The following is a 23,602-nucleotide window of genomic DNA, read 5'->3' as shown; positions in this document are numbered from 1 at the left end:
CCCCACTGTGTCCTACCCAACAAGGTGTTTTTGGAAATGATAACAATATTATGAACAAGTTGTTTACCTGGGAATCAAGAATGGTTCATCATTGGAAAGTCTAATAATGTGATTGATCTCATAAACAGGTTAAAGGAAAATATTCATATCATCATCTCAATAACTGCAGAAAAAGAATGTAATAAAATATAACTGCTAATATTTTATTTTTCCTTAGAATACACTCTCTTTCTAGAAATTATTAAAAAATTCAGAGCAGAAAAAAAAATCAAACTAGAAACAAAGCATGAACACTAGGGAGATTGCAGTGCCTTATTATGGTGTCTGCCCTATAGCAGTCTTTGCTCAAGATGGCTTCATAAGGTCACTTTCAGCCCTTCGCTTCTGTGACCACAAATAGCATCTTTGGCAAATCTGGTTTCAGTTGGGCCTTTGCTCACCTCCCGAATTCCACGCAGGGTCTTAAAAACCCTTGAGGAATAAAAGATTTAAGCCTGCCCAATGGACTCCGTGATTCCGTACTTATAAAAGTGCCCCAAACGGGGGTGGGGGGAAGGAGGGGACAGATGCCCTAGGAGCAACCCGAGACCGGTCTGCGCGATCTGCCAAGTCACTGGCTCTGTCTAGGACCCAGAAATGAGAACGCTCCCGAGACTGGTGGATCTGTCCCTCCTCCGGAGAAAGGATGCGGGCAACCGATCTAAGGTGCAGAATCAAGGGTCCGGCTGTCTGAGAGCGCTAAGCAGCAGAAGCCTCCTAGGTGTTGGTGGCCAGCAGGGTCGCCAGGCTTGGGGGTCCGGAGGCCTGGCGGAGAGAGATACCAAGGGCGGCAGCGGGGGATCAGAAGGCGAGTGAGGAAGCCGCCGAGACTCGGAGAACTCAGGAGCGCTGTTGGGACCGGTGAGGGGTAGGATGTAAGGGGCTGGCTGGGACGACCCTAGCCCAGAGTTCCCTTGTGGTCTACAGAGACGTCCTCTGGAGTGAGCTGAGTGGCTTTCCAGCCTCAGCGGTGCGGAAGTGCAGCGATGACGCAAGAACCAGAGCGGCCCGTACGGCCTCGAACTCAGGTGGGCCACTCTTCCAGACGCCCCAATATCCCTTAACATCCGGGACTCCAGAATCCCTTGCCGCCACCTCAGCGTCTCTGCGCCCCGTGGGCCTGCACCTGAGTCTCCGGGGCATACCCTAGCTTGCCTTGCGCGAGACCTTTATTCCAGGGAACCCCCTTGACACCCACTGCGCTTGCGCGTCCGCTTCTGCTTTTATTACTTTGCCGGGCTCAGAAGCCAATTGCGCGTGCGCTGTCACTTCACTCTCTGTTTGGAACTGCTGGGCCGCCCTCTCTCGGCTCGCAGGTTTACCTGCTGTCTGCGGCTGGCGGCTGAAGTTTCCCTGGCACCGAGCAACTCGCAGGTTCTGCATTTCGCTGAGTTTCGTGCCCTCCAGCTATTTGGAAAGCTCCGAATTCCAAAACTTGCCCGGCCCAGTCGTTTCTGATGAGGGACTAGGGACCTGCAAGGAACTATACAGGAGCAGTCCTCCTTGAAGGCTTAACGAAAGTGTTCATTTGTACAAAACTTTTGTGGATGTATGTACAGTGTAGTTAGGTGCTAGGTCAAAGGAGCATAAGCAGGTATTCATGCCCAGGGATGGCCTGTGGGACATCCCAGTCTAGCAACCCTTTCATGATTGTATTGCTCCCAGGGTCCTTGCTCCTTGTGTGGGCCAGACAGACCCCAAGAGGCAGTAGCCTTCTAAAGAAGGCAGCCCTGGCAACTCACTCCTGTGACTGTTTCCCGCGTCACTGTCTCTCTTCATTGACCTGTCTTCCAAACTGTGGCAAGGTCTTTTGCAGAATCCTGTCCTCCAAAGCCTCTTCTAGTACTTCTCCATCCCTTAGCACAGTATGTCAAAGAATGGTGAATGTACTTCTGTCTTTTCTCTGATTCTATCTGTCCCCCAGTATCCTTCCTCATTGGAGCAAGCACTTGATAATAAAAAATAGATTGTAGATTCTGGAAATTCTACACAAAACCTTTAGCCATATATTCTTCTGACATAAAATTTGTATTTAAGTATTCAAAAGCAACAAAAAGCATGACTTAATGAATTTGACTTGTATTACTGTAAATCTGTAGGACAATTTGCCAGAACAAGAAAAGCAGTGTGATATCTGGGGGGAAAAGGTTAATAATTTTATTTTTATAAGATCAACTACTTTGTGAATGTCTAGGAAAATATCTGAGGGAAGCAGTTCATCGTGTGCTTTTAGGGGAGTGAAGAACTTTGGTATAACTACATTTTCAAAAATCTTAATGAGCATGTCTTTTTTGTTTTTCTCTTTTGCAGTAGTGAGAGTAGAACTCAAGGTCTTCTGCATGCTAGGCAAGCTCTCTACCACTGAACTATACCCCCAACCCTGATCATGTCATTTGGTAATTAGGAAATCATAAAAGGAAAAATGGAAATGATATTGTGAATTTCTAAAAAAATACCAGTGACATGGAATGGAACATCAAAGTCCCGAGTCCTCTTCACTGGGTGTCTTGGGAAATCCTCCCACCTTCTCTAAGGGAGTTGTGCTAATATGAAAAGCTGTCCTTTCTGTCCTGGCACACATGCATCCAGCCTGGAGTTAGGTATTATCTTTAGGTACAGGCAAGGAAGTGACTCCAAGAGTACAAGGGAGTCAGGGAAGAGCTGGCTCTGGAACCTAGATGCCTCTACCATATATGGCTATTTGTCTATTGCTTCATTTACCCTGCAAATTCCCTCACATGTAGGACTACATGGCCACTTTCTTTTAGCTTCATTGCAAAACAGGCTGGTGAATGATAAGAGGAAGCTTAGCTCACATTCCTGGGGCCCAGTCACTCTATTGGAGAATGTTTGGGGGGGGGGAAATCATTGGGACTCAGGGGCTGCTGTCCAGTTAGAGACAGAGCTTCACTCCACTGGGTCCCCAGCTCAGGGGATTGTCCTCATAACCACAGCAGACATGCCTAGGGGAAGTCCAACAAAGAGGCTGCGAACTGCTTTCCATCTCAAGAAAATGCTGGCTGAGGGAAGGAGGGGTGAGGTGGAGTTACCTCCGGGACTCCGAGCAAAAAGCTTGATTTCCCCTGCTACCTGCTCGCCATGTGACCTAGGGAACTCCTCTCTCAGGTTTCTCATTTGCCTGGCTCAAATCAATGGCCAAGCTGTGATTGGTAGGTCTGGCCCAGGGAGGGAGGATGAGGTCATCTTTGGTCATTTTGTGTCTTCCCTTATCTCCTCTGATTCAGGGTAGGGTCCTGTTCCTGGTCATCTGTGCAGCTGGCATTGGTGGAACTTTTCAGTTTGGCTACAACCTTTCCATTATCAATGCTCCAACCTTGGTAGGTACCTTCTGTGCCCATTGTTAAGGTCTGAGTGGGTACTGGGTCAGGGCGGAGAGCTGTCCACTATGGGACTTTAGCTCAGCACTCACTTAGTAGTGCCTCTTCCCATCTCTTCTTTTCCACTGGGATGTCCCACAGATTTCTGCAGCTTTACACAGAGCTCTTTGCATCCTCCCCAAAACTAATGTCCTCCTGAGTCTCTGATCTGAATCACCTAATACCTATTGATATGGGGATTATCCTTGACACTTCCCTTCCACTCTTGGACACCAAGCCCATCCTAACTACCTCTAGAATCCAGATATTTCTTTCCATGATTCTGCCACAACCCCAATTCTAGTGCAGCCTCCTCATTGGCCTCCCTGCATTCCGCAGCCTTCCTGTCCCCCTCTCCCTCCTTCCACCCCTCTGCCTTCTTTCTCTTCCTCATTTTCCTCCTCCTCCTTCTATTCCTCTTTCTTCTCCTCCCCTTCTTTCCTTCCCTCCTCACCTTTCTCATTCTTTTGCTCATTCTTCTTCCTTCTCCTCCCCTTTCCTGTTCTTTCTTTCCCTCCCTCCCTCCCCTTCTTCTTTCCTTCCTTCCTTCCTTCCTTTTCTCTGGGATCTGGCTTTATTGCCAAGGCTTGACTCCATTCTGTATTCTCCTCCTGCCTCAGCTTCCTGGGTAGCTAGAAATACAGGCATGTGCTACTCTACCCACTCAGCTTTTTCCTTTTTTGAGCTCCCCTAAGTTTTTCAACTCATTCCCCTGACCAGAAACATTCAGTGATTCTCCCCAGTGTTCATAGGACAGGACAGATTAATCCACCTGAAGTTCAAGGCCTCATGGGATCAAAACCTCTCCCTCTGTCATCCACTTTCAACCTTGATAACAAAGCATGTTAAATGTAGTTTCCCAAATGTCCATGACACAGACCCTTCTATAAGCTTCCTTCCACTGGGAAGCACTCTCTTCTCTCTTGCTCCATGTTTGAGTCCCAGCATTTTACACTATCTGGGCCCATTTTAATGTTCAGTTAGTTCCTATGAGAAAAGATGAATTTTGCAGTCCCGGTAAAAGAAGTTCACCTCTAAATTGCTTGAGTGTGAAGGACAAGTGTCTGGTCACAGAGATGGGAACCATGTGGGGCTTCACCCAGATAGGAGGGAAAAGCTACAGGGACCAGAACCTAAGACAAAACTGTGATTCTGTTGCTCCTGCCTGGCCTTGTTCTCTTCCCAGTGGGCAAGAATGCAACCATCACCAGATTCACTTCCTACCAGCTGAGAACTATTCCCCCTCCCCAGCAGTTGAAAGGTCTGGGAAGAGTCCAGTTGAATCATTTTGGTCACATGCTTACCCCCTAGACTAATCATGTGGTCAGGAGGGTGGCATTTTCAAATTGCCTAGGTCTGAGTCTGGTAATCATTTGAACATTTTTTTTTTGGGGGGGGGAGTACCAGGGATTAAACTTAGGGGCACTTGATCACTGAGCCACTTCCCCAACCCTATTTTATATTTTAATTAGAGATAGGGTCTCACTGAGTTGCTTGGCACCTCAATTTTGCTGAGGCTGGCATTGAACTAGTGATCCTTCTGCCTCTCAGCCTCCTGAGTTACTGGGATTACAGGCTTATGCCACCATGCCCAGCAGGTGATCCTGTTTATGGAGGCAGAAGGAGCTATAATTGATCAGTGAAGAAAACTTCCTCTGAAGGACAATTTATTAGCAGAAAACGTGAGTATTCTGGGCAGACACAATGATAACAGCCCAGCCCCTTAAAGAAAGGATAAAATTAAAGGTTTCAAGAGGTCTGAACTGGCTACATTGGTTTATAAATTTCATTCAACAAGCATTTTAGTGCCCACTTAAGTGCAGATTCACATATTGGGGAGCAATCTCTTCATGGCAGGACAGGATCAGATCTTTTCTCCTGTGGGACAGCACCATCCCTCAAAACTGAGACTTTCTTGGGCTTGGAGGCTCCTCTTAATCTGCTGAATGATGTTAAAGAAAATATACTATTTTGTTAAAGAAAAAAAAGAATCAATGACACTTGTTAAACCACAGTAAGAAAGAATTTATTGATGGGAAGCCATGGCAATAAGTATAGGGACCACTCATGGGGTCCTGCAGTGGAGGAGAGAGATTGGGTTCAATTCTGAATACAGCAAAGGCAAGTGGGAATTTATAGCCAAGGAGTAGGGTTGGAGTCAGTGGATGACAAATGACTAGAGGAAACATCAGGGATAAGGGCCAATTCTGGCTAAACCAATCTAACTGGATTCTTGTGGAAGGCAGGTGGGGTGTGTTAGAGGATGTGTACCTCATCAATCATCAAGGGTGATCCACTATGGACTACAGGAGATTCTACCTAAACCAACTTATAAGATGTTAAATAAAAAGTACAGAAGGACTTTGTTTTGGATTATGTTTTGTTTTGGGTTGGGCTTCAACAGACTAAGCTAAAAATCAAAATGGAGTCACTAAAAGTTCCATATCATCACAATGAACTAAACTGTTGTTAGTCAGCTTTTTGTCACTGTGACAAAAAGGAAAAGTTTATTTTGGGTTCACAGTTTCAGAGGTGCAGTTTATGGTCAGTGGATTCCATTGCCCTGGGCCTGAAGCAAGGCAGAACATTATGGCAGAAGGGTGTGGTGGAGAAAAGCTGCTCAGCTCATGGAAGTGGGGCCTGCAATCCTCCTGCCTTAGCCTCCCAAGCCACTTCTCCACCACGCCCAGCTGACTCATGGCAGTTGGAAAGCAGAGAGAAAGAGGAGCCAGGGATAAGATATAATCCCAAGTGCACACTCCCGGTAACCTACTTCTTTCAGCTATTTACCCCTATAGTTACCCTATAGTAGTCCTTTCAAATTACTAATCCATAAAAAAACCCAAATTATTAATTCATCAAATGCATTCACCCACTGATGAAGGTTATAACTTTCATAATCCAATCTTTTCACTTCTGACATTGCTATATTACCTAACACCGAACTCCTTGGGGGACTTTATTTTTTTGATACCAGGGATTGAACCCAGAGGCACTTAACCACTGAGCCACAACCCCATCTCTTTTTATTCTTTGAGACAGGGTCTCACTAAGTTGCTTTGGGTCTCACTAAATTTCTGAGGCTGGCTTTGAACTTGCATTCGTCCTACCTCAACCTCCCAAGCCGCTAGGATTAGAGGCACGTGCCACCATGCTCAGCTTGGGGGACATTTTTAAATCAATACCATAACAGCTGCTTATTTGACCTTATGAGATGAGAATTAGAGAGAAAACAGTCAAATTTCCCAAACAGGTCAGTTTTAATACACATGATAATGAAGATTTCACTGCTTTTATCCTTACAAAGAAGTAATCTGAAAAAAAAAATGAAGCTAAATAATCAGTTTCCTATTGTTCTGTCTTCCAGTCTCCACCTTACAAGAAAAATAACTTTGAAATGACTGATTTGCTTTTTGTTTTTGTTTTTGCTTTCTTCAAGCACTTTGTAAAACCAGCCTTCTTGGCTTGGACCATGAAAACACTTATTCTATTTTATGGAATGAAGTGTTGCCTGATTCTAAGGTAGAAAATAAGACCAGTTAGATCAACTAAATTGTTGCAGTTTGTCCTTTGACACAAGATTCTTGCTAGTATTGGATAATGCAGCAATGAACACAGAAGTCCAATCTTTGTCAGTGGCCACTCTTGAAAGGTTAGAGCCAAGGCTGGGGAGACTGGCTCTGGTTCCGGCTCCCCTGGATAGCAGGTGAATGTGGCAAGTCCAGGCTGTCAGTGGTTACCTTAGCTGGCCAGGGTAGGGGAAAGAGCTGGCTCAATAACTGAACCCACTGTTCTCCTTCATGTCCTGATGATGGAGGAGGAGATGATTAAGACTAATATTTCATCCCTAGCCAACCGAAGGGTGTCCAGGTTTTCCCCATACACAGGCTTTCCTAACCTTGGGGCTTCCATTCACTCACCTGAAGTGGCAGCTTTGGAGGGCGGGGCTTAGTGGAGTCTGAACATCCTGGGTGTAATCTTGACCTGTGGCTGAGGACATGGGCAAAATGTTTCACCTCTCTGGGCCCAATTCCAAGACTTAATGAGCAAAGTAACGTGTAATTAATAGTGTACAGTCATCCCTCAGTCTTCATAGGGTTGCAGCCAATCTGCAGTGACCTCACAAGGATAGAACAGAGGGAACTCCTGCATCCCTCTCCGGCCACTTCTAAGGTTCTGCTGGTGCTCATCATTGGCCAAGTCCAACAGAAAGCCAGTCAGGGAGGCAGCCGAGTGATGTGGGCTGTACAGGTGGCTTCCTGGGGCAAAATCAGGGTAGAAGTAGGGCATAGCGGGCTTGAAGGATATAGTTTAATTAGAACCATATTTGGTCTTTGACTCTGGTTCCTGGCTCAGAGCTCCTATAACCCTTGGAATTTTTCTGAATGATAGGAGTATCTTTTATTATTTGGAATGAGCCCCCAACATAAGTTTATAGTAATGAGGTGATTTAGGACTAGGCCCTAGATGGCCTCAGAATAGAGCTGATCATCAGAAAGGCCAAGTGATTAGAGTCAGCTTCTAGACCCACCTGCTGACCTCTGGGAAGGAGAGAAGGGCCTCAGACTAAGCTCTTATAAAAACTGTTGAACAATGAGATTTGATGTTCATATAGGTTTATGAATATACTGAGATGTTGGGAAGGTAGTGTGCCCAGAGAGGGCATGAAAGATCTGAACACCACCACCTCTAGGACCTTGTCCTCTGTTTCTCTTCCATCTGGGTGTTCCTGAGTTATTCTCTTATTAAGGAAGTGACTTTCTGAGCTTTTTGAGCTATTATAGCAAATTATTAAACCCAAGGACAAGGTCATAAGAACGCCCAATTTGTAGGTGGTCAGTCAGGATACAATTGTAATTGGACTTAAAATTTTCATTTGAAATGGAGACAGTCTTGTGGGACTGATCCCTTTGACTTATAGAATTTGATGCTAAATTTCAGGTATAAAGTTTCAGTTTTGGACTACATTACAGTACATCTAGCTGGTGTCCAGAGAGTTGGAGAATTGCTTACTGTAGACAAGTTCCACACATTTGCTATCAGAAGTATTGTGTGAGTATAGAAAAATAGTGTGATTTCATAAAGGGGCAGATAGAGACTATCCAGTGCTAGGAGTTTTCTTTCTTTTTTTTTTTTTTCCTACACCATGGAGAGCTCAAGAGACTTGATGACTGAATTACAGAATCACAGAGCCTTGTGGAGGAGAAGGCCTATCCTGTCCAGTACCAGCATCCCTGTCATCCCCAGGAGGCTGACTGCCATCTCTTTTCACAGCATATTCAGAAATTCACCAATGAAACATGGCAAGCACGCACTGGAAAACCACTGCCTGACCATGTGGTTCTGCTTGTATGGTCCCTCATTGTGTCTCTTTTCCCCATGGGGGGACTTTTTGGAGCCCTGCTTGCAGGACCCATGGCCATTAAGCTGGGAAGGTAAGTGATTTCTGTGTAGCACCCCCTCACCCAGTATCCTTTAATGAGGGGCATCCCAATCTGTAGGTTGAGGAATGTGAAAGGACAATGCCCAGCACCCTCCAGGCCCAGATCAGCTCCTCACCTAGTCTCTCATTCCAGCTGTGTTTTTACATTGAGAGTCACATTTTCAAGGAAATTTGGTAGAGAAAGGAGTTCTGTGCAGTGGTGGAGGGAAGATTCCTGGTTTCTAGTTCCATGTCTGCCAATATGTGCAATTTGATCTTAAGCAAGTATTTTCCAGGCTTTGCTTTCCCCCCTATGTATCTGATGCAGTTCCTGGGTTGCAAACAACAAAAACTGACTCTAGCTCACATGATCAAAAATTGTAAGAACTGGATGGATATTGAGGCAGCTCACAAGGAGGAAAAGAAGTGTTTAAAAGCCAGGCCTTAGCCACAGGTGGTGGCACATGCCTCTCATCCCAGAGGCTTGGGAGGCTGAGGAAGGGGTTTTGTGAGTTCAAAGCCAGCCTCAGCAACTCAATGAGGCCCTGTCTCTAAATAAAGGATTTTTAAAAGGGCTGAGGATGTGGCTCAGTGGTTAAGGCCCCGCATTCAATTCCTGGTACAAAAAAAAAAAAAAAAAAAAAATGAAAAAGAAAAGAGAAAAGAAAAAGCCAGGCCTCAAGAAGGGCATAAGTCCAGGTGGTGCCAAGGGTCTCAGCAGCCAAAGCTTTGGAATTTCCTTTAGGGAGGATGCCTTCAGCACGCTCAGCTCTATCATTCTATCTACAGTATCTTCATTCAAGATCCAGAATCTGGGAAGACAAGTTGTTCTTGGGTGACATGACTACATTTATGAAGGAGTGGGAAAGAGGCAAATCCAGACAGAACACAAGTGGCTACCACAGTTCACCCCTTTGCTAGCTACCAGACTATACGGACCCTTTCTCCCATACAGGTAGTCTAAAAGTGACCCCACCTAACATGCCGTATACGCCAGCACCTGTATTCACTCTTCCTTGTGTGATTACAGATGCATTGTTTTGAACATTAGAAGCGTTGTTTTTTCACAGCCACCAGGAGCAATGTAATAAAGGTATTCTTCCTGAGTGTGGGAGTTTTATGGAATCTCCATTCTTCTACCAGCCCTGCAGTTAGTTAGGCCCTTTTGATATTCTGTACTTTATGGTAAATTTAAGGACAATATTTTCCCCTTATCTGTGGGGGATATGTTCTAAGACCCAGTGGATGCCTGAAACCACCAAGAGTGCCAAACCTTATACTTACTATATTTTTTCCTGTATACACATACCCATGATAAATTTTAACTTACAAGTTAGGCATAATAAGAGATTAACAATAAAAACTAATAAAACATTGAACAATTAGAATAATAAATTAAAATAATATTTTTTTAAGAGAGAGAGAGAGAGAGTTTTTAATATTTCTTTTTTTTAGTTTTCAGCGGTCACAACATCTTTGTTTGTATGTGGTGCTGAGGATCGAACCTGGGCCGCACGCATGCCAGGCGAGCCCGCTACCGCTTGAGCCACATCCCCAGCCCCTTAAAATAATATATTGTAATAAGAGTTCTTTAAAACATGAATTACTTACTTGACCCTTATTTGTACTCTTTCACTCTATGTCATACCTTACTTACCAAGACATATAGGCTACTTGCTGCTTCCTCTTCTCCAGGTCCTTTCAGTATGAACTCATCAAAGTAGTGGGCCAGCAGGATGCTCCATGGAATAATTGTGGTTCACAGCATAGAACTGTTGTATCATTAAGGCAGTTTGGTTGAGGTGTATTGCTGTCCACGCCAGGTGAAAGCAAAGTGTTTCTGGCATTATCTGTGTATTGAAATGGAAAAAAAATGCATTCACAGGGCAAAGTCTGTTTTTTGTTTTGGTACTGGAGATTAAACCCAGGGATGCTTTACCATTAAGCTGCATCCCTGCTCCCCCCCCCCCACACTTTTGGTACCAGGGATTGAACCTAGGAGTGCTTAACCACTGAGCTACACACCCAGCCCTTTTTAAAATTTTATTTTGAGCCAGGGTCTCACTGACTTGCTTAGGGCCTCACTAAATTGCTGAGGCTGGCTTTGAACTCACAATCCTCCTGCCTCAGCCTCCAGAGCTGCTGAAATTCCTGGCCCTTTGTATATTTTTAAAAGAGGATAAAGTTGCTGAGGCTGACCTCAAATTTGCTATCCTCTTGCCTCAGCCTACCAAGTTGCTGGCTTTATAGACATGAGCCCTCATGCCTGGTTTCTTCTAGGGTTTTCATTAAGCCTAAGAAATGATATATGAGTTCCTTCATTTTACAAAGGAGTTTGGGGAAAGCAGTGCTCATTCTAAAAAGCAAAAGCCATAAAATATAACCTCTGTCATTTCATGCTGCTGTGCAAGCAGAAAGGAGAGTAATTTGGGGGGGTGTTGGGGGAGGAGTGTGAGAGTGAGCATTTCAAGGCATTCCACAAGTGAGCCAAGACGCAATGGCTACTGCTTATTTCAATTTATATAATTTATTCTCATTGACAGCACTCACACATGCATACTCACACGCACACACACACACAGGTCTGTGACTGATCAGGACTAGGGGTGATACAGAAAGGAAAAGAAGGGTCCCTCTGAACCAAACCAAAGTGTCTTTTTCCTGTGTCCCACTTTCCCCAAGGAAGAAGTCGCTCCTGGTGAATAACATCTTTGTGGTGGCTGCAGCGTTACTATTTGGCTTCAGCCACAAAGCAGGCTCCTTTGAGATGATCATGCTGGGAAGACTGCTCATAGGAGTCAGTGCAGGTATGGGGGCATCTCATCCTGCCTGTCTATTCCTATTCATTCATTAGTTCCTTTATTTCCTTCTTTTGTTCCTTTTATTCACTGACATACTTTCATTCACGCCTACCTGTTTTGCAAAATAATTAAATATGGTTTATCTTAAAAGACTCGAATAACTAGATATTTACAGTAGATGTATAAAAATGAAGAAGTTGCAGGAATGGGGAAAACATCCTTAAACTTGCACTACCAACACTCCAAACCTGAGTTTCCTGGCAGCCAAGGCATAAAGGGACATAGGATTACTTCTCTAACATTCTCTTCCCCTTATCTGGGGCAGATATGTTATATATCCCCTTTTCTGTGGGGAAAGGATAGCATCTTAGGAACTCCTGAGTTTCTGAGGCTTGATATGTGAGGGAGAAGAAGTTTTAGTACATATACATAAGCTTTTAGGGATTACAATTAAGTTACAACTTGATTCTCTACTTTTATACAGCCAGATATTGATGTCCTTATTAGTTACCCATACCTGTGAAACAAATTACCCCCAAACTTAGTGGCTTAAAACAACCAACATGGTTTATGTGTGTGCGTGCACTGCTGGGGATGCAACTCAGGGCCTTGAGCATGCTAAGTAAGTTTTCTACCACTGAACTGCAGCCTCAGCCCGTAACCACTTTTATAATACCAGTTTCTGTGGGTCAAGAGCCTGGAAATGCCTTAGCAGGGTAGCTCCAGCTTGGGGTCTCTCGTTAGGTCATGCTCAGCTGTCAGTTACAACTGCTACCACCTGAAGGGGCTGGATGATCTTTTCCGAGATGGTTCCCTCATAGGCCACTGGCAGGAGGCTCCAGCTCCTCACCCTGTGGGTCTCTCTGTAGTGTTCTTTGAATATCCTCATGAAACATGGCAGCTGGTATTCTCCAGAGTGAGTGGAGAGAGAGGCGGGGCTGGGGGTGGATGACGAGGAATTTTGAGTGCTCTTTGTGTCCCCCTTTCAGAAGTCAGGCACCCCCAGTTTTCCCACATTCTATTCATTGAAAGTGAATCTCCAAGAACAACCCACACTCCAGGGGAAAGGAACTAGGTCAGACTTTGTCATTTTTCCCTGAATATATCCAAAAAAGAAGGAATCCCTCCTCAAATGTTGGAAGGAAGAGCAGAGGTAGCCCTGAGACTCCTTGACCATCAGAGCAGTTGCCTTCCTCTGAATTCTCATCACCCATGAGAAAGGGGCTGACACTGATGGGAGATGTTTCCTGACCCCAGGTCAGAGAGTGGGGTGGAGGTTTCCCAGGTATATGATATCCTAATATGGCCTCCTAGCTTTTGGCATTTGTAATGAATGAATAGTGGGGTGGGCAGCAAGGGCACTGTCCAGTTTTGTTTTCCCATTGGCTGTATAGGTGCCAGATGTGTCCATGGGGGAACTGGAATGAGGTGAGGACCTACATCTGTAGTGGTCAATGTAAAGCATTGAAATGAGAACCTGGAAAGCTGGAAGGCATCCAGAACATGGTCCTTCCCTTTTCCTTCCACCCCCAGCACTTGAGAGACTGTATACCAACTTTCCATCACTATAATGAAATACCTGAGGCTATTAACTTATGAAGAGAAAAGATTTATTTTTGGCTCTGGTTCTGGAGGTTCCAGTCTAACATTGTTTGTTTTGTTTTGTTTTGGTACTGGGGATTGAACCCAGAAGTGCTTCACCAGTGAACTACATCCTCAGCCTTTTTAATGTTTTATTTTGAGGCAGGGTTTCACTAAGTTGAGAGCCTCACTAAGTTGCTGAGGCTGGCCTTGACCTTGCAGTCCTCCTGTCTCAGCCTTCTCAGTTGCTTTGGATTATAGAGGTGCACCACCAACCCCGGCTCCAGGCCAACATTGGAGTGGCACTTTTGTTTTAGTCCTCTGGTGATGACAACATATTATGGTGGGAGTATGTGTAGGAATAAGTCATTCATCTCATGAGCCAGGAAGCAAAGAAGAAGAGTAGGAGACTGAGGTCCCACAATCTCCTTTAAGATCTTGCCTCCAAGCCAGGTGTGGTGGTGCATGCCTGTAATCCTAGCTGCTAGGGAGGCTGAGGCAGGAGGATCACAAGTTCAAAGCCAGCCTCAGCAGTGGGGAGGAGCTAAGCAACTCAGGGAGACCCTGTCTCTAAATAAAATACAAAATAGGGCTGCGGATGTGTCTCAGTGGTCGAGTGTCTCTGAGTTCAATCCCTAGTACAAAAAAAAAAAAAAAAGAAAGAAAGAAAAAGATCAAGCCCCCAATGACCTAAGGACCTCTCATAAGGCCCCACCTCATAAAGGTCCACAGTATCTCCCAAGAGCAAGCACCTGGAGACCAAACCTTTAACACATGGGCCTTTGGGGGACATTCAACGTTCAAACTGTTGCAGAGACTTTAATACCTAGAAAGATCCCATGAATATGTGGGATTGTGATGAGGAACCAAGGGATGGGGAGAGCCTATCTGGGAAAGATGACTTCTCTCCCAGGAATCCTGAGGCATTGAGCTGGGACCTATCATCCCTATAGAAGGCGAGGTGGAACCTCTCAGAGTGTGGGGGGTGAGGGAATGGCCCACTGAGTCACAGCCCAGCAGACAAGAGGCAAGAAAGACATGCAGGCCTCACAAGGACCCTCTTTGTGGCTGAGCACCCTTGCTGTGCGCATGTCCAGGCGTGAGCATGAACGTTCAGCCTATGTACCTGGGGGAGAGTGCTCCCAGTGAACTCCGAGGAGCAGTGGCCATGACCTCAGCCATCTTCACAGCCCTGGGGATCGTGATGGGACAGGTGGTCGGATTGAGGTGAGTACCCCTCCCCCTATGCAATTATGGCCCCCTTTGCTTTCAGGGACGCCAGTAAAAATCTGTCTTCACTCAGATTTCTCCCCTCCCCACCATTTGATTAAGGCATTGCTTCTATGCATGAGGGCATCAAAACCCTGTTCACAGCCACGTGTCTAATATAAAAAAAAAGAGCTTTTCAATCAGCCAAACTTTGGTATGAATCACCTTTTCCCATCTTCTCCAGGGTAGGGAGCAAAGAACAGTTCTTGACAGCAGGGAGGGTGAAGATTTGGGCTTTTGAAGAGGAACTTGTTCTGGCCATCATAGAAAAAAAAAAAAAAAAAGGAAAGTGCAGAGCTTGGATCCCCAGGGAGAAAAATTGCTAGGGATAAGGTGGGGCAGGGGCCCTTCCCTCTCTCAGTTCCTACCTGGTTTGGAAGGATCTTGATGTCCAAACTCAAAGCTAGATGGAAAGAGTCACAGGCCAACATGACCCTCTGCAAGCAGGTTAGTAAGGCAGGCAGGGGTCAAGGGGGAAGGGGAGGAGACAACTGTTCTGTCCTGTCCTCTGCCTTCCCAGGGAGCTGATGGGTGGCCCACAGGTATGGCCCCTTCTGCTGGCCAGTTGCCTGGTGCCTGGGGTACTGCAGCTCGTCTCATTGCCCCTGCTTCCTGAGAGCCCACGCTACCTCCTCATTGACTGTGGAGACACAGAGGCCTGCCTAGCCGGTGAGTCCCTGCCCTTGGGCCTCTGGACTCTACTTGTTCCAAGGATGCATCTCACCAGTACAGGTCCTCATCTTTTGGGTTTTATTTAGTAGGGAAAAGCTCTTTTCTTTGTGTCTCAACTTCATGATCTATTCACATATGCCTTCAAAATTCTTTGTCAAAGGGATATCCTAAATTATAGGGTAATAGGATGGGTCAGACCACCTTTGTCATCCAGGAAATCCAGGTGTACATAAACACACACACACACACACACACACACACACACACGAGAGAGACACTTATGTAAGACCTCACCTGCCCAATGCCAACTGGGTGATGATTGTTGTATCAGTTAACTATAATAAATATGGTCAAGGAACAATTGCAAAATCTCTGGCTTAAAACAACAATCATTTACCACATCTTTTACTCATTTATTCCTTTGGCAGCACAACTCTGCTGATCTCAGCTGGGCCAGGAATTGGTCAAGTCTGGTCTGAGCTGGGCTGCTTCAGTTCTGTATATTTGTCCTTCTTCTAAAACTCTTGGTACTAATGAACTCAGGGATGTTCTTAGTGTGGTGGTGGCAGAGGCACAAGAAAGCAAAACAGTTGCACAAGTACTTTCAAAACCTTCATCCCTCAACCCCATACCCATTAATGTCCCATTCACATGCTGGTGAATCCAGAGCCTCAGAATGGGAAAATCAATGACGTGCTCTCCCATGGCAAAGAGTGGGGTTTAAGGAGGGATGAAGACCAGGGCCCAGGAATGTATTCTTATTGATTGGCCATCATGACCACATTTTTCTTTTTTATTTTGAGATGGGGGTCTCTGTATGTTCTAAAGCTCGTCTCAAACTCCTGAACTCCTCAAGTAATAGGCAAAGTGCCATGCCTGTCATGGTCACAATTATTATGTATATCCCTCCTCTCTGCAAAATATGTTCAGACCCATCTCAGGATCCCCCAAAGTCTCAGTCATGACATCAGTTTTGAAGTCCCAGATCCTTTTTTTTTTTTTGACCATGGATTGAACCCAGAGATGTGTGACAAATAAGTAACATTCCCAGCCCCCCCCGCCCCCCCCCCGCCACCGTTTTTTTTTTTTTTTTTTAAAGAGAGAGTGAGAGAGGGGAGAGAGAGAGAGAGAGAGAGAGAGAGAGAGAGAGAGAGAGTTTTAATATTTATTTTTTAGTTCTCGGCGGACACAACATCTTTGTTTGTATGTGGTGCTGAGGATCGAACCCGGGTCGCACGCATGCCAGGCGAGCGCGCTACCGCTTAAGCCACATCCCCAGGCCCCGCCACCGTTTTTAATATAATTTTTTTTAGGTAGATGGACCCAATATCTTTATTTATGTGTTTATTTATTTATATGTGGCACTGAGGATTGAACCCAGTGCCTCACACGTGTGAGGCAAGTGCTCTACCACTGAGCTACAATCCCAGCCTTCCAGCTCTTTTTTATTTTACTTTTTTGAGACAGGGTCCTGCTAAGTTGCTTAGAGCCTCACTAAGTTGTTGAGTCTGGCTTTGAACTTGTGATCCTCCTATCTTAGCCTCCTGAGCCACTGGAATTACAGACTTGCGCCACTGAGCCCAGAGAAGTACCAGATCTTAGGATCACATTGAATTATTTGTACCTTTTTTTTTTCCTTAGTACTGGGTATTGAATCGAGGGCCTTGCACTTGCTGGACAAGCACTCTCAGCCTTGAAAGCTACATTCTAAACCATTTTATTTATTTTGAAACAGAACCTGGTTAAATTGCCCAGGCCGACCTCAAACTGGCAATCCTCCTGCTTCAGTCTCCTGAGTCCTTGTAATTAGAGGTTTCTACCATGCTCAGCTTTTATTATTTTTTTGAGATCGGTTCATCCTAAGTTGCCTAGGTGGGCCTCAAACTTTCAGTCCTCCTGCCTGAGCTTCCCTGTAGCTGGAGTTACAGGTGTGATCACTGCTTCTGGCTATGTGCCTTTTTTCCATCTAGATACCATGGTTTTTAAAAAACAGGTCTTGGGGTTGGGGAAGTGGCTCAAGCGGCACCGCGCTCGCCTGGCATGAGTGCGGCCCGGGTTCGATCCTCAGCACCACATACCAACAGAGATGTTGTGTCCACCGAGAACTAAAAAATAAATATTAAAAATTCTCTCTCTCTCTCTCTTTTTCCTCTCTCCTCTCTCACTCTCTCTTAAAAAAAAACATAAAAAACAGGTCTTCTAAATTTAAGACTATAAACTTCTTAGAAGAAACAGATATAAATGTATGGGCTTTGGATTCAGCAATCGTTTTTTCAATATGACAACGAAAGTATGATCGACAATTAAAAATATAGATAAGTAGATATCAAGAACTAAAAAAAAAGCTGTCATGCTTCAAGAAGATAAGAAAATAAAAAGGCGTTGGGTGCGGTGGCACACACTTGTAATCTCAGGGGCTAGGGAGGCTGAGACAGGAGGATCGTGAGTTCAAAGTCAGCCTCAGCAACAGTGAGGCTCTAAGCAACTCAGTGAGACCCTGTCTCTAAATAAAATACAAAATAGAGCTGGGGATGTGGCTCAGTGGTTGAGTGTCCCTGAGTTCAATCCCTGGTATCCCTCCCAAAAGAAAAAGAAAGTAAAAGGCAACTTGTGGAATGGGAGAAAAATTTTTCAAATCATTTAACTGGAAAATGAGTTGTATCTAGAATATGTAAAGAACTCATAGCTCAGCAACAAAAAGATAACCAATTTTCAAATGGCAAAGGATCTGAAAAGACATTTTTACTTAGAAGATATACAAGTGGCTGATACGGGCATGAAAAAATGCTCAACATTGGGGCTGGGGAGTTAGCACAGTTGGTAGAGTGCTTACCTTGCATACACAAAGCCCTGGGTTCAATCCCCAGCACCAAAAGCTCAACATCATTATTCACCAGAGAAAAGCAAATCAAAATCATAATGAGATGCAATTTCACATCCATTATGATGGCAATAATTTAGAAAGTCACATAGAAACCAGTGTTGGCAAGAACATAAAGAAATTGGAACCCTTAATGTAAAATGGTGTGATAATTTAGGAAAACAATCTGGGAGTTCCTCAAATGATTTAAATAGAGAGTTACCACATAACTCAGCCATACAACCCAAGGGAAATGAAACCTATGCCCCCCGCCCCCCCAAAAAAACTTTGTATGTGAATATTTGTAGTAGCATTATTCATAATAGCCAAAAGGTAGATGCAAATAAAGCATCCATCAACTAATGAATAGATCAATAAAATGTGCATATTCATACATTGGAATATTATTTAACCATAAAAAGGATTGAGTAATTGATACATGTTGCAATGTGTATGAACCTTAAAAACATGCTACAATTCACAATATCCAAGTTATGGAAACAGCCTAGATGTTCATCAACAGATGATGGACAAAGAAAATGTGGGAGAGATACACAATGGAGTTTCATTCAGTCATAAAGAAGAATCAAATTATATCATCTTAAGTGAAGTAAACCAGACAAAGAAAGTAAAGGGCTATATGTTTTCTCTGATATGTGGAAGTGAGAGAGGAGAAAGGGAAGGAAAAAAGGAATCTCATGAAAATGGCAGGAAGACCCATAGAGTAGGGACAGGGGATGGGGGAAGGATGAGGAAAGGGCAGGTTAGGGGCTGAGGAAGGAAACTAAGCAAGTTTGTCATGTGCGTGTATAAATATGCCACAATGAAATTCACTATTCTGTCTGCGCCAATAAAAAACTTATGCTATGTAAGAGAAGCCAGTCACAAAAAGCCACATGAATGATTCCATTACATGAAATGTCCCGAACAGGCAAGTTTGTAGAGAGAGAGAGATTTGTGTTTCCTGGGGCTGGGGGCATGAAGGGCTGACTGGAGTGTGACGGCTAAGGGATTTCTCTTCATGGTTCTAAAATTCATTGTGGTGATGGTTGCACAACTCTGAACTCATTAAAAACCACTGAGTCATGTTCTCAGAAAAAAAGGACCTAAAAGGGTGAATTGTGTGGTATGTAAATTATATCCCAAAATAGATGTGTTTTTTTTTTTAAATGATGAACTTCTAAAACTGAGTAAAAGAAGTGGAAGAGGTTGTAAGTTAAAACAAGTTCACTTGTTGAATTAAAACAGTTGACGGAATTTCCACCTGAAAATGTCTATGTTCTCACTGAGATAGACTTCCTAGCATAACCATATGCTAGTAAGAGTTTGTAATTCGAAAATGATGTGTCAGATACAAATAATGCAGAGGTAGCACAGTTCCAGGTAATGACAAGCTCCAAGGTGTGTCCAGAGCGTTTGTGGGTGGCTAAGGTGGAGTGGAGGAGGAGTCGCCAGAGACCAGGGAAGTCAGGGAGCTTAATGCAACCAGAAGTATTTGCTAAATTGAATCAAGGAATTACTTCCCTAACTCGCCCTGTGTCAGGCAGTATTAAAGCATCAATGTAACTTTTAAAGTCTTAAAAATTACCATATTTTCCCTAGGCAAATTTTATTTTTATTCTACTGAATTCAGGGTTAGGTGTATGAATTTGAAAGGAGAGCACACTCAAGTTACTTCTCATGTGTGGAAGAAAAAAGAAAAGGAGATTTTTTTTCAATACTCTATAATTACACTAAGAATATACATAAAAGAAACTTTAGGAGAATAAGCTTCCAGAAATTTAGAAGCAAAACAATGAATATACAAGACCATAAATAAAATACTGAGCACCTTTGTCAACTGATTCCAAAGATTCACCTAAGACCATCTTCCTTTGCAGTTCCAAGATTAGCAGAGTCTGAGGGAGGGTTTCTGGGAACCCCATAGGCTTTTTCCCTTCATCAACCCAACCCAGAGGATTTTCTCATGTCCCAGCTGATCTTTTCTTAGAAGCCATCATTTGCTCTCACCTGTGGGGTCCCTACACTCCCGGTCTCCAAATATAGTTTGGAGTATAATTTCCCCAATTTCATTGTTCCCAAATCAGTCTCCTCCACTAAGACACACTAAGAGTCCAAGGAAGGATATAGAATCCATTGCATTCAGCACTGAGTAATAAGGAGAATTGGATGGGTGTTTACAAATTAACTAGAATGATTGGAGGACTAGGCTCTAGGTAGTGGCTACAGGAACATTCCCAGAGAAACACAGAACTGAACATCCAGGCAAGCTACTGGCTCTGCAGTGTACAGGATGATGACCAATCAGTCAACTAACACTGGAACTGCTGAGGTTATGAATCTGCAAGCATAGCTGTGATCCTGGAATCAGAAAGTCAGGACCAGGAAACTACCACTGTCACACCACAACTGCTTCTCAACACCCATAAAGCCAGTGACTGGATACTAGACCAATTCAGAGAAACCTCAAGATTTTGGGAATGGTCCAAGATCTTGTTCACCAGCAGAAAAAGTAAAAACTTGGAAGGGAAGTAGTTTCTGTTTCACTTCTACTTTCTAGGCTAAAATCAGAGTGTGTATAATAAATTCATCCAGGAGAAAAAAAAAACAAAAACAGGTCTTCTTCCCATCCCACACTCAACTCCCATGGGAGTTGTATAATGGTCAAAGTGAGACAAGGTAACCAGAATTTAAGAGTTTAATTTCAAACACCAGGTGGCCAAAAGGCACAAAGCAGTCATTGATCCATAACAATTCTGAAATGCCCCTGGGAACACTTGCCAGGTTTCCCTGGCTTAGAGGTGGGGCTTGATCTGCCCCCTGGGAAGGGTTCTCCATGGTTTTTGCTTCTGCCCTCTGAGATAGTCCTCCTTTTCTGTCACCTTCCTTTATACTTTCTGGAGAGTATTGGGAAGTGTGCTGCTTTTAGTGGTTGAGTAAATTTCTCAGCTGCTGCCTGTAGGAAGTTAAGGCATTGAGGTCTTTATATTTCAAGCTGTTGCAGTCTTTTTTTTTTGTCTAACTGGCAGAGCTTTTGCTAATACAGTCTTCTCAAAAATACAGTCTTCTCAAAAATGATGTGAATTTTCTATGTATTTGATTTACATGCAGAGAGAGAGAGAGAGAGAGAGAGAGAGAGATGTGTGTGGAGATATTTTGGGGTGGGGTGAAGGGTTTACTGCTGGGTAGTATCAAAGAAGGCCTGAGGGAGAGGAAGTGTAGCACCCTTCTCTGTCTCAGCTCTGCAGCTGCTGCGGGGCACCCAGGATGTGGCAGAGGAGTTTGAAGAGATGGAGGAGGAGCGTGCTGCCTGCCAGGGCCGCCAGGCACGGCGCCCATGGGAGTTGTTCCAGGACCGGGGCCTGAGAAAGCAAGTGACAAGCCTTGTGGTGCTGGGCAGTGCCATGGAGCTCTGTGGGAATGACTCGGTGAGGCTCTGCCCTGTCCTGTCCCGCACCCTAGGTCTGCTGAGGGTTTGTGCTGTAGGCAGGTGGGAGCCATGGAAGGTTGAGGGGAACCAATGCTTCAGAGCTGCCCCTCCTGCTGGCCCAATCCTAGGTGTATGCCTATGCCTCCTCAGTGTTCCGGGAGGCAGGAGTGCCTGAAGAGAAGATCCAGTATGCCATCATTGGAACTGGGAGCTGTGAGCTGTTTGCAACTTTTGTTAGCGTGAGTCTAGATTCGGGCCCATCCCTATCCCCAGTCCTGCCAGAGGGACGCTTGGGATACTGATGCTCTTAGGACTTTGCATTAAGCTATTTTCCACTCCTGTTCATGGTGGTAAAGTACAGCAAGTTGGCAAGCATTCCTACTGTTGGCTGGGCATTCACACCATTGCTTTGAGATGAGAACCCTAAATGAAGTTGAGTAATTAACCAAGGTCCTCTGGGACATTAATAAAGTTGTGACCTTCTGAAGCAATAAACTGCACCTCCCTCTTAACACACACCAGCTTTCCCATGAGACCCCTCTGTATTGCCCAGTGTGTGGTACCTTCCTGAGTGGCTCCTTTCCTTTGCAGTGCGTGGTGATTGAGAGGGTGGGTCGGAAGGTGCTGCTGGTAGGGGGATACTCTCTGATGACCTGCTGGGCCAGCATCTTCACAGCTGCGCTGTGTCTGAAGGTAGCTGGGGGGAGGGGGCGGGGTGAGGGGTGGTAGCTGGGCCAGGTCTGTTTTCCACCTCACTCCACCTTATCTGCTGCAGAGCTCCTTCCCCTGGATGCCCTATCTGGCCATGTCCTGCGTCTTTGCTTTCATCCTCAGCTTTGGTATCGGCCCTGGTGAGTGGGCCTGAGGGCCTCTGGTCTTTGGGCCTTGCTGAAGGAACAGTGGGTGACTGAGTGAATGATGGTGGATGTGACTGTAATGTCATTTTCAAATCCCAGACCCACTTGTGCTGAGGCTTCTGGGAGGACTAGAGGAGGACATCCAGGGGCCCCCATGCAGATGGGACTAAGATGACAGAGAGGCAGGGCAAAGAGCCCTGGATGATAGCCCTCTGACCTCTTCTTCTAGCTGGAGTGACGGGAATCCTGGCCACAGAGCTGTTTGACCAGACAGCCCGACCTGCTGCTTACATGGTCTGTGGAGCCCTGATGTGGATCATGCTCTTCCTGGTTGGAATTGGGTTCCCCTTTGTCATGGTAGGCCTGCCCTTCCCCCCGGGGTGGGAGGCCCTGCTTCAGGTTTTGTCCCTGTCACTGGAGCACCCCAGGGAGTGGTGCCTCTGTACATGAGAACTGAGGCCAAGCGGGAGGGACCTTATGTGAACCAAGGGAGCAAGTCTTTTCTCATAACTTGTCATGGGCCTTCCATTGAGAAGGGGCCCAACAGGTCTCGGGGTCTCTTTAACCCACAGGAGAGCCTGTCCCACTTCCTCTTTGTTCCCTTCCTCGGTGTCTGCGTCTGTGGAGCCATCTACGCTGGATTGTTCCTCCCTGAGACCAAAGGCAAGACATTCCTGGAGATCTCTGAGGATTTACACAGACTCAGCTTGCCCGCGCAGGCCCAGGGCCCCACAAGGAGCAGCAGGGAGGTCATCCAGTCCACAGAGCTATAGCTGCACAGTTGTGGCAGGGGCTAAAGGTGGCTGCTGCCCTGTCCTTTGCTTTTCAGAATGACTTGCATTTTAACAAGTGTTTATTCAGCACCTACATTTGCCCTTTTTATACTTTGATATAATTCTATATTATTTGTACACATTTGTGTCCGGCTTTCTTTGGAAAAGTTTAGTTGCGTGTGTTAGTATACATTCCTTTGTGTTGCTGAGTAGTTATCCCCTGTATGGATATACCATGATTTGTTTATCCCTTTGCCTATTGGGGGCTGGGGATACAGCTCAGTTGGTACAGTGCTTTCCTTGCATGCATAAGGCCCTGGGTTCAATCCCCAGCACTGCCAAAAAAAAAAAAAAAAAAGTCTTTGGTAGACATTTGGATTACTTCTAATTCTTGGCCATCATGAATAAAGCTGCTGGTGAGTATTCCTATGCAAATTGTTGTATAGATGTGTATTTTCATTTTTTGTGCATCTGTTTGGGCTGCTATAACACAGTATCATAGACTGGGTGGCTTATAAACA

General features: G+C 45.0%; 1 protein-coding gene across 1 annotated transcript; it reads left to right on the top strand.

The window, feature by feature from the left end:
- The first annotated feature begins 259 nt into the window (after window positions 1–259).
- Slc2a11 (solute carrier family 2 member 11) lies at window positions 260–23,602 on the top strand. The gene is made up of 13 exons (XM_026381254.2): window positions 260–705; window positions 967–1,067; window positions 3,285–3,377; window positions 8,691–8,851; window positions 11,521–11,645; window positions 14,318–14,447; window positions 15,010–15,158; window positions 21,262–21,449; window positions 21,580–21,690; window positions 22,043–22,144; window positions 22,227–22,302; window positions 22,538–22,665; window positions 22,881–23,602. The coding sequence occupies exons 2-13, from the start codon at window positions 1,026–1,028 to the stop codon at window positions 23,079–23,081; spliced, it is 1,506 nt and encodes a 501-aa protein (XP_026237039.1). The 5' UTR covers window positions 260–705; window positions 967–1,025; the 3' UTR covers window positions 23,082–23,602.

This window comes from Urocitellus parryii, chromosome 3 (genome assembly GCF_045843805.1).
Source record: "Urocitellus parryii isolate mUroPar1 chromosome 3, mUroPar1.hap1, whole genome shotgun sequence".
NCBI classification, from domain to species: Eukaryota; Metazoa; Chordata; class Mammalia; order Rodentia; family Sciuridae; genus Urocitellus; species Urocitellus parryii.
The sequence above is the reverse complement of the archived record's forward strand: the minus strand, read 5'-3'. Positions and strand labels throughout refer to the sequence as shown.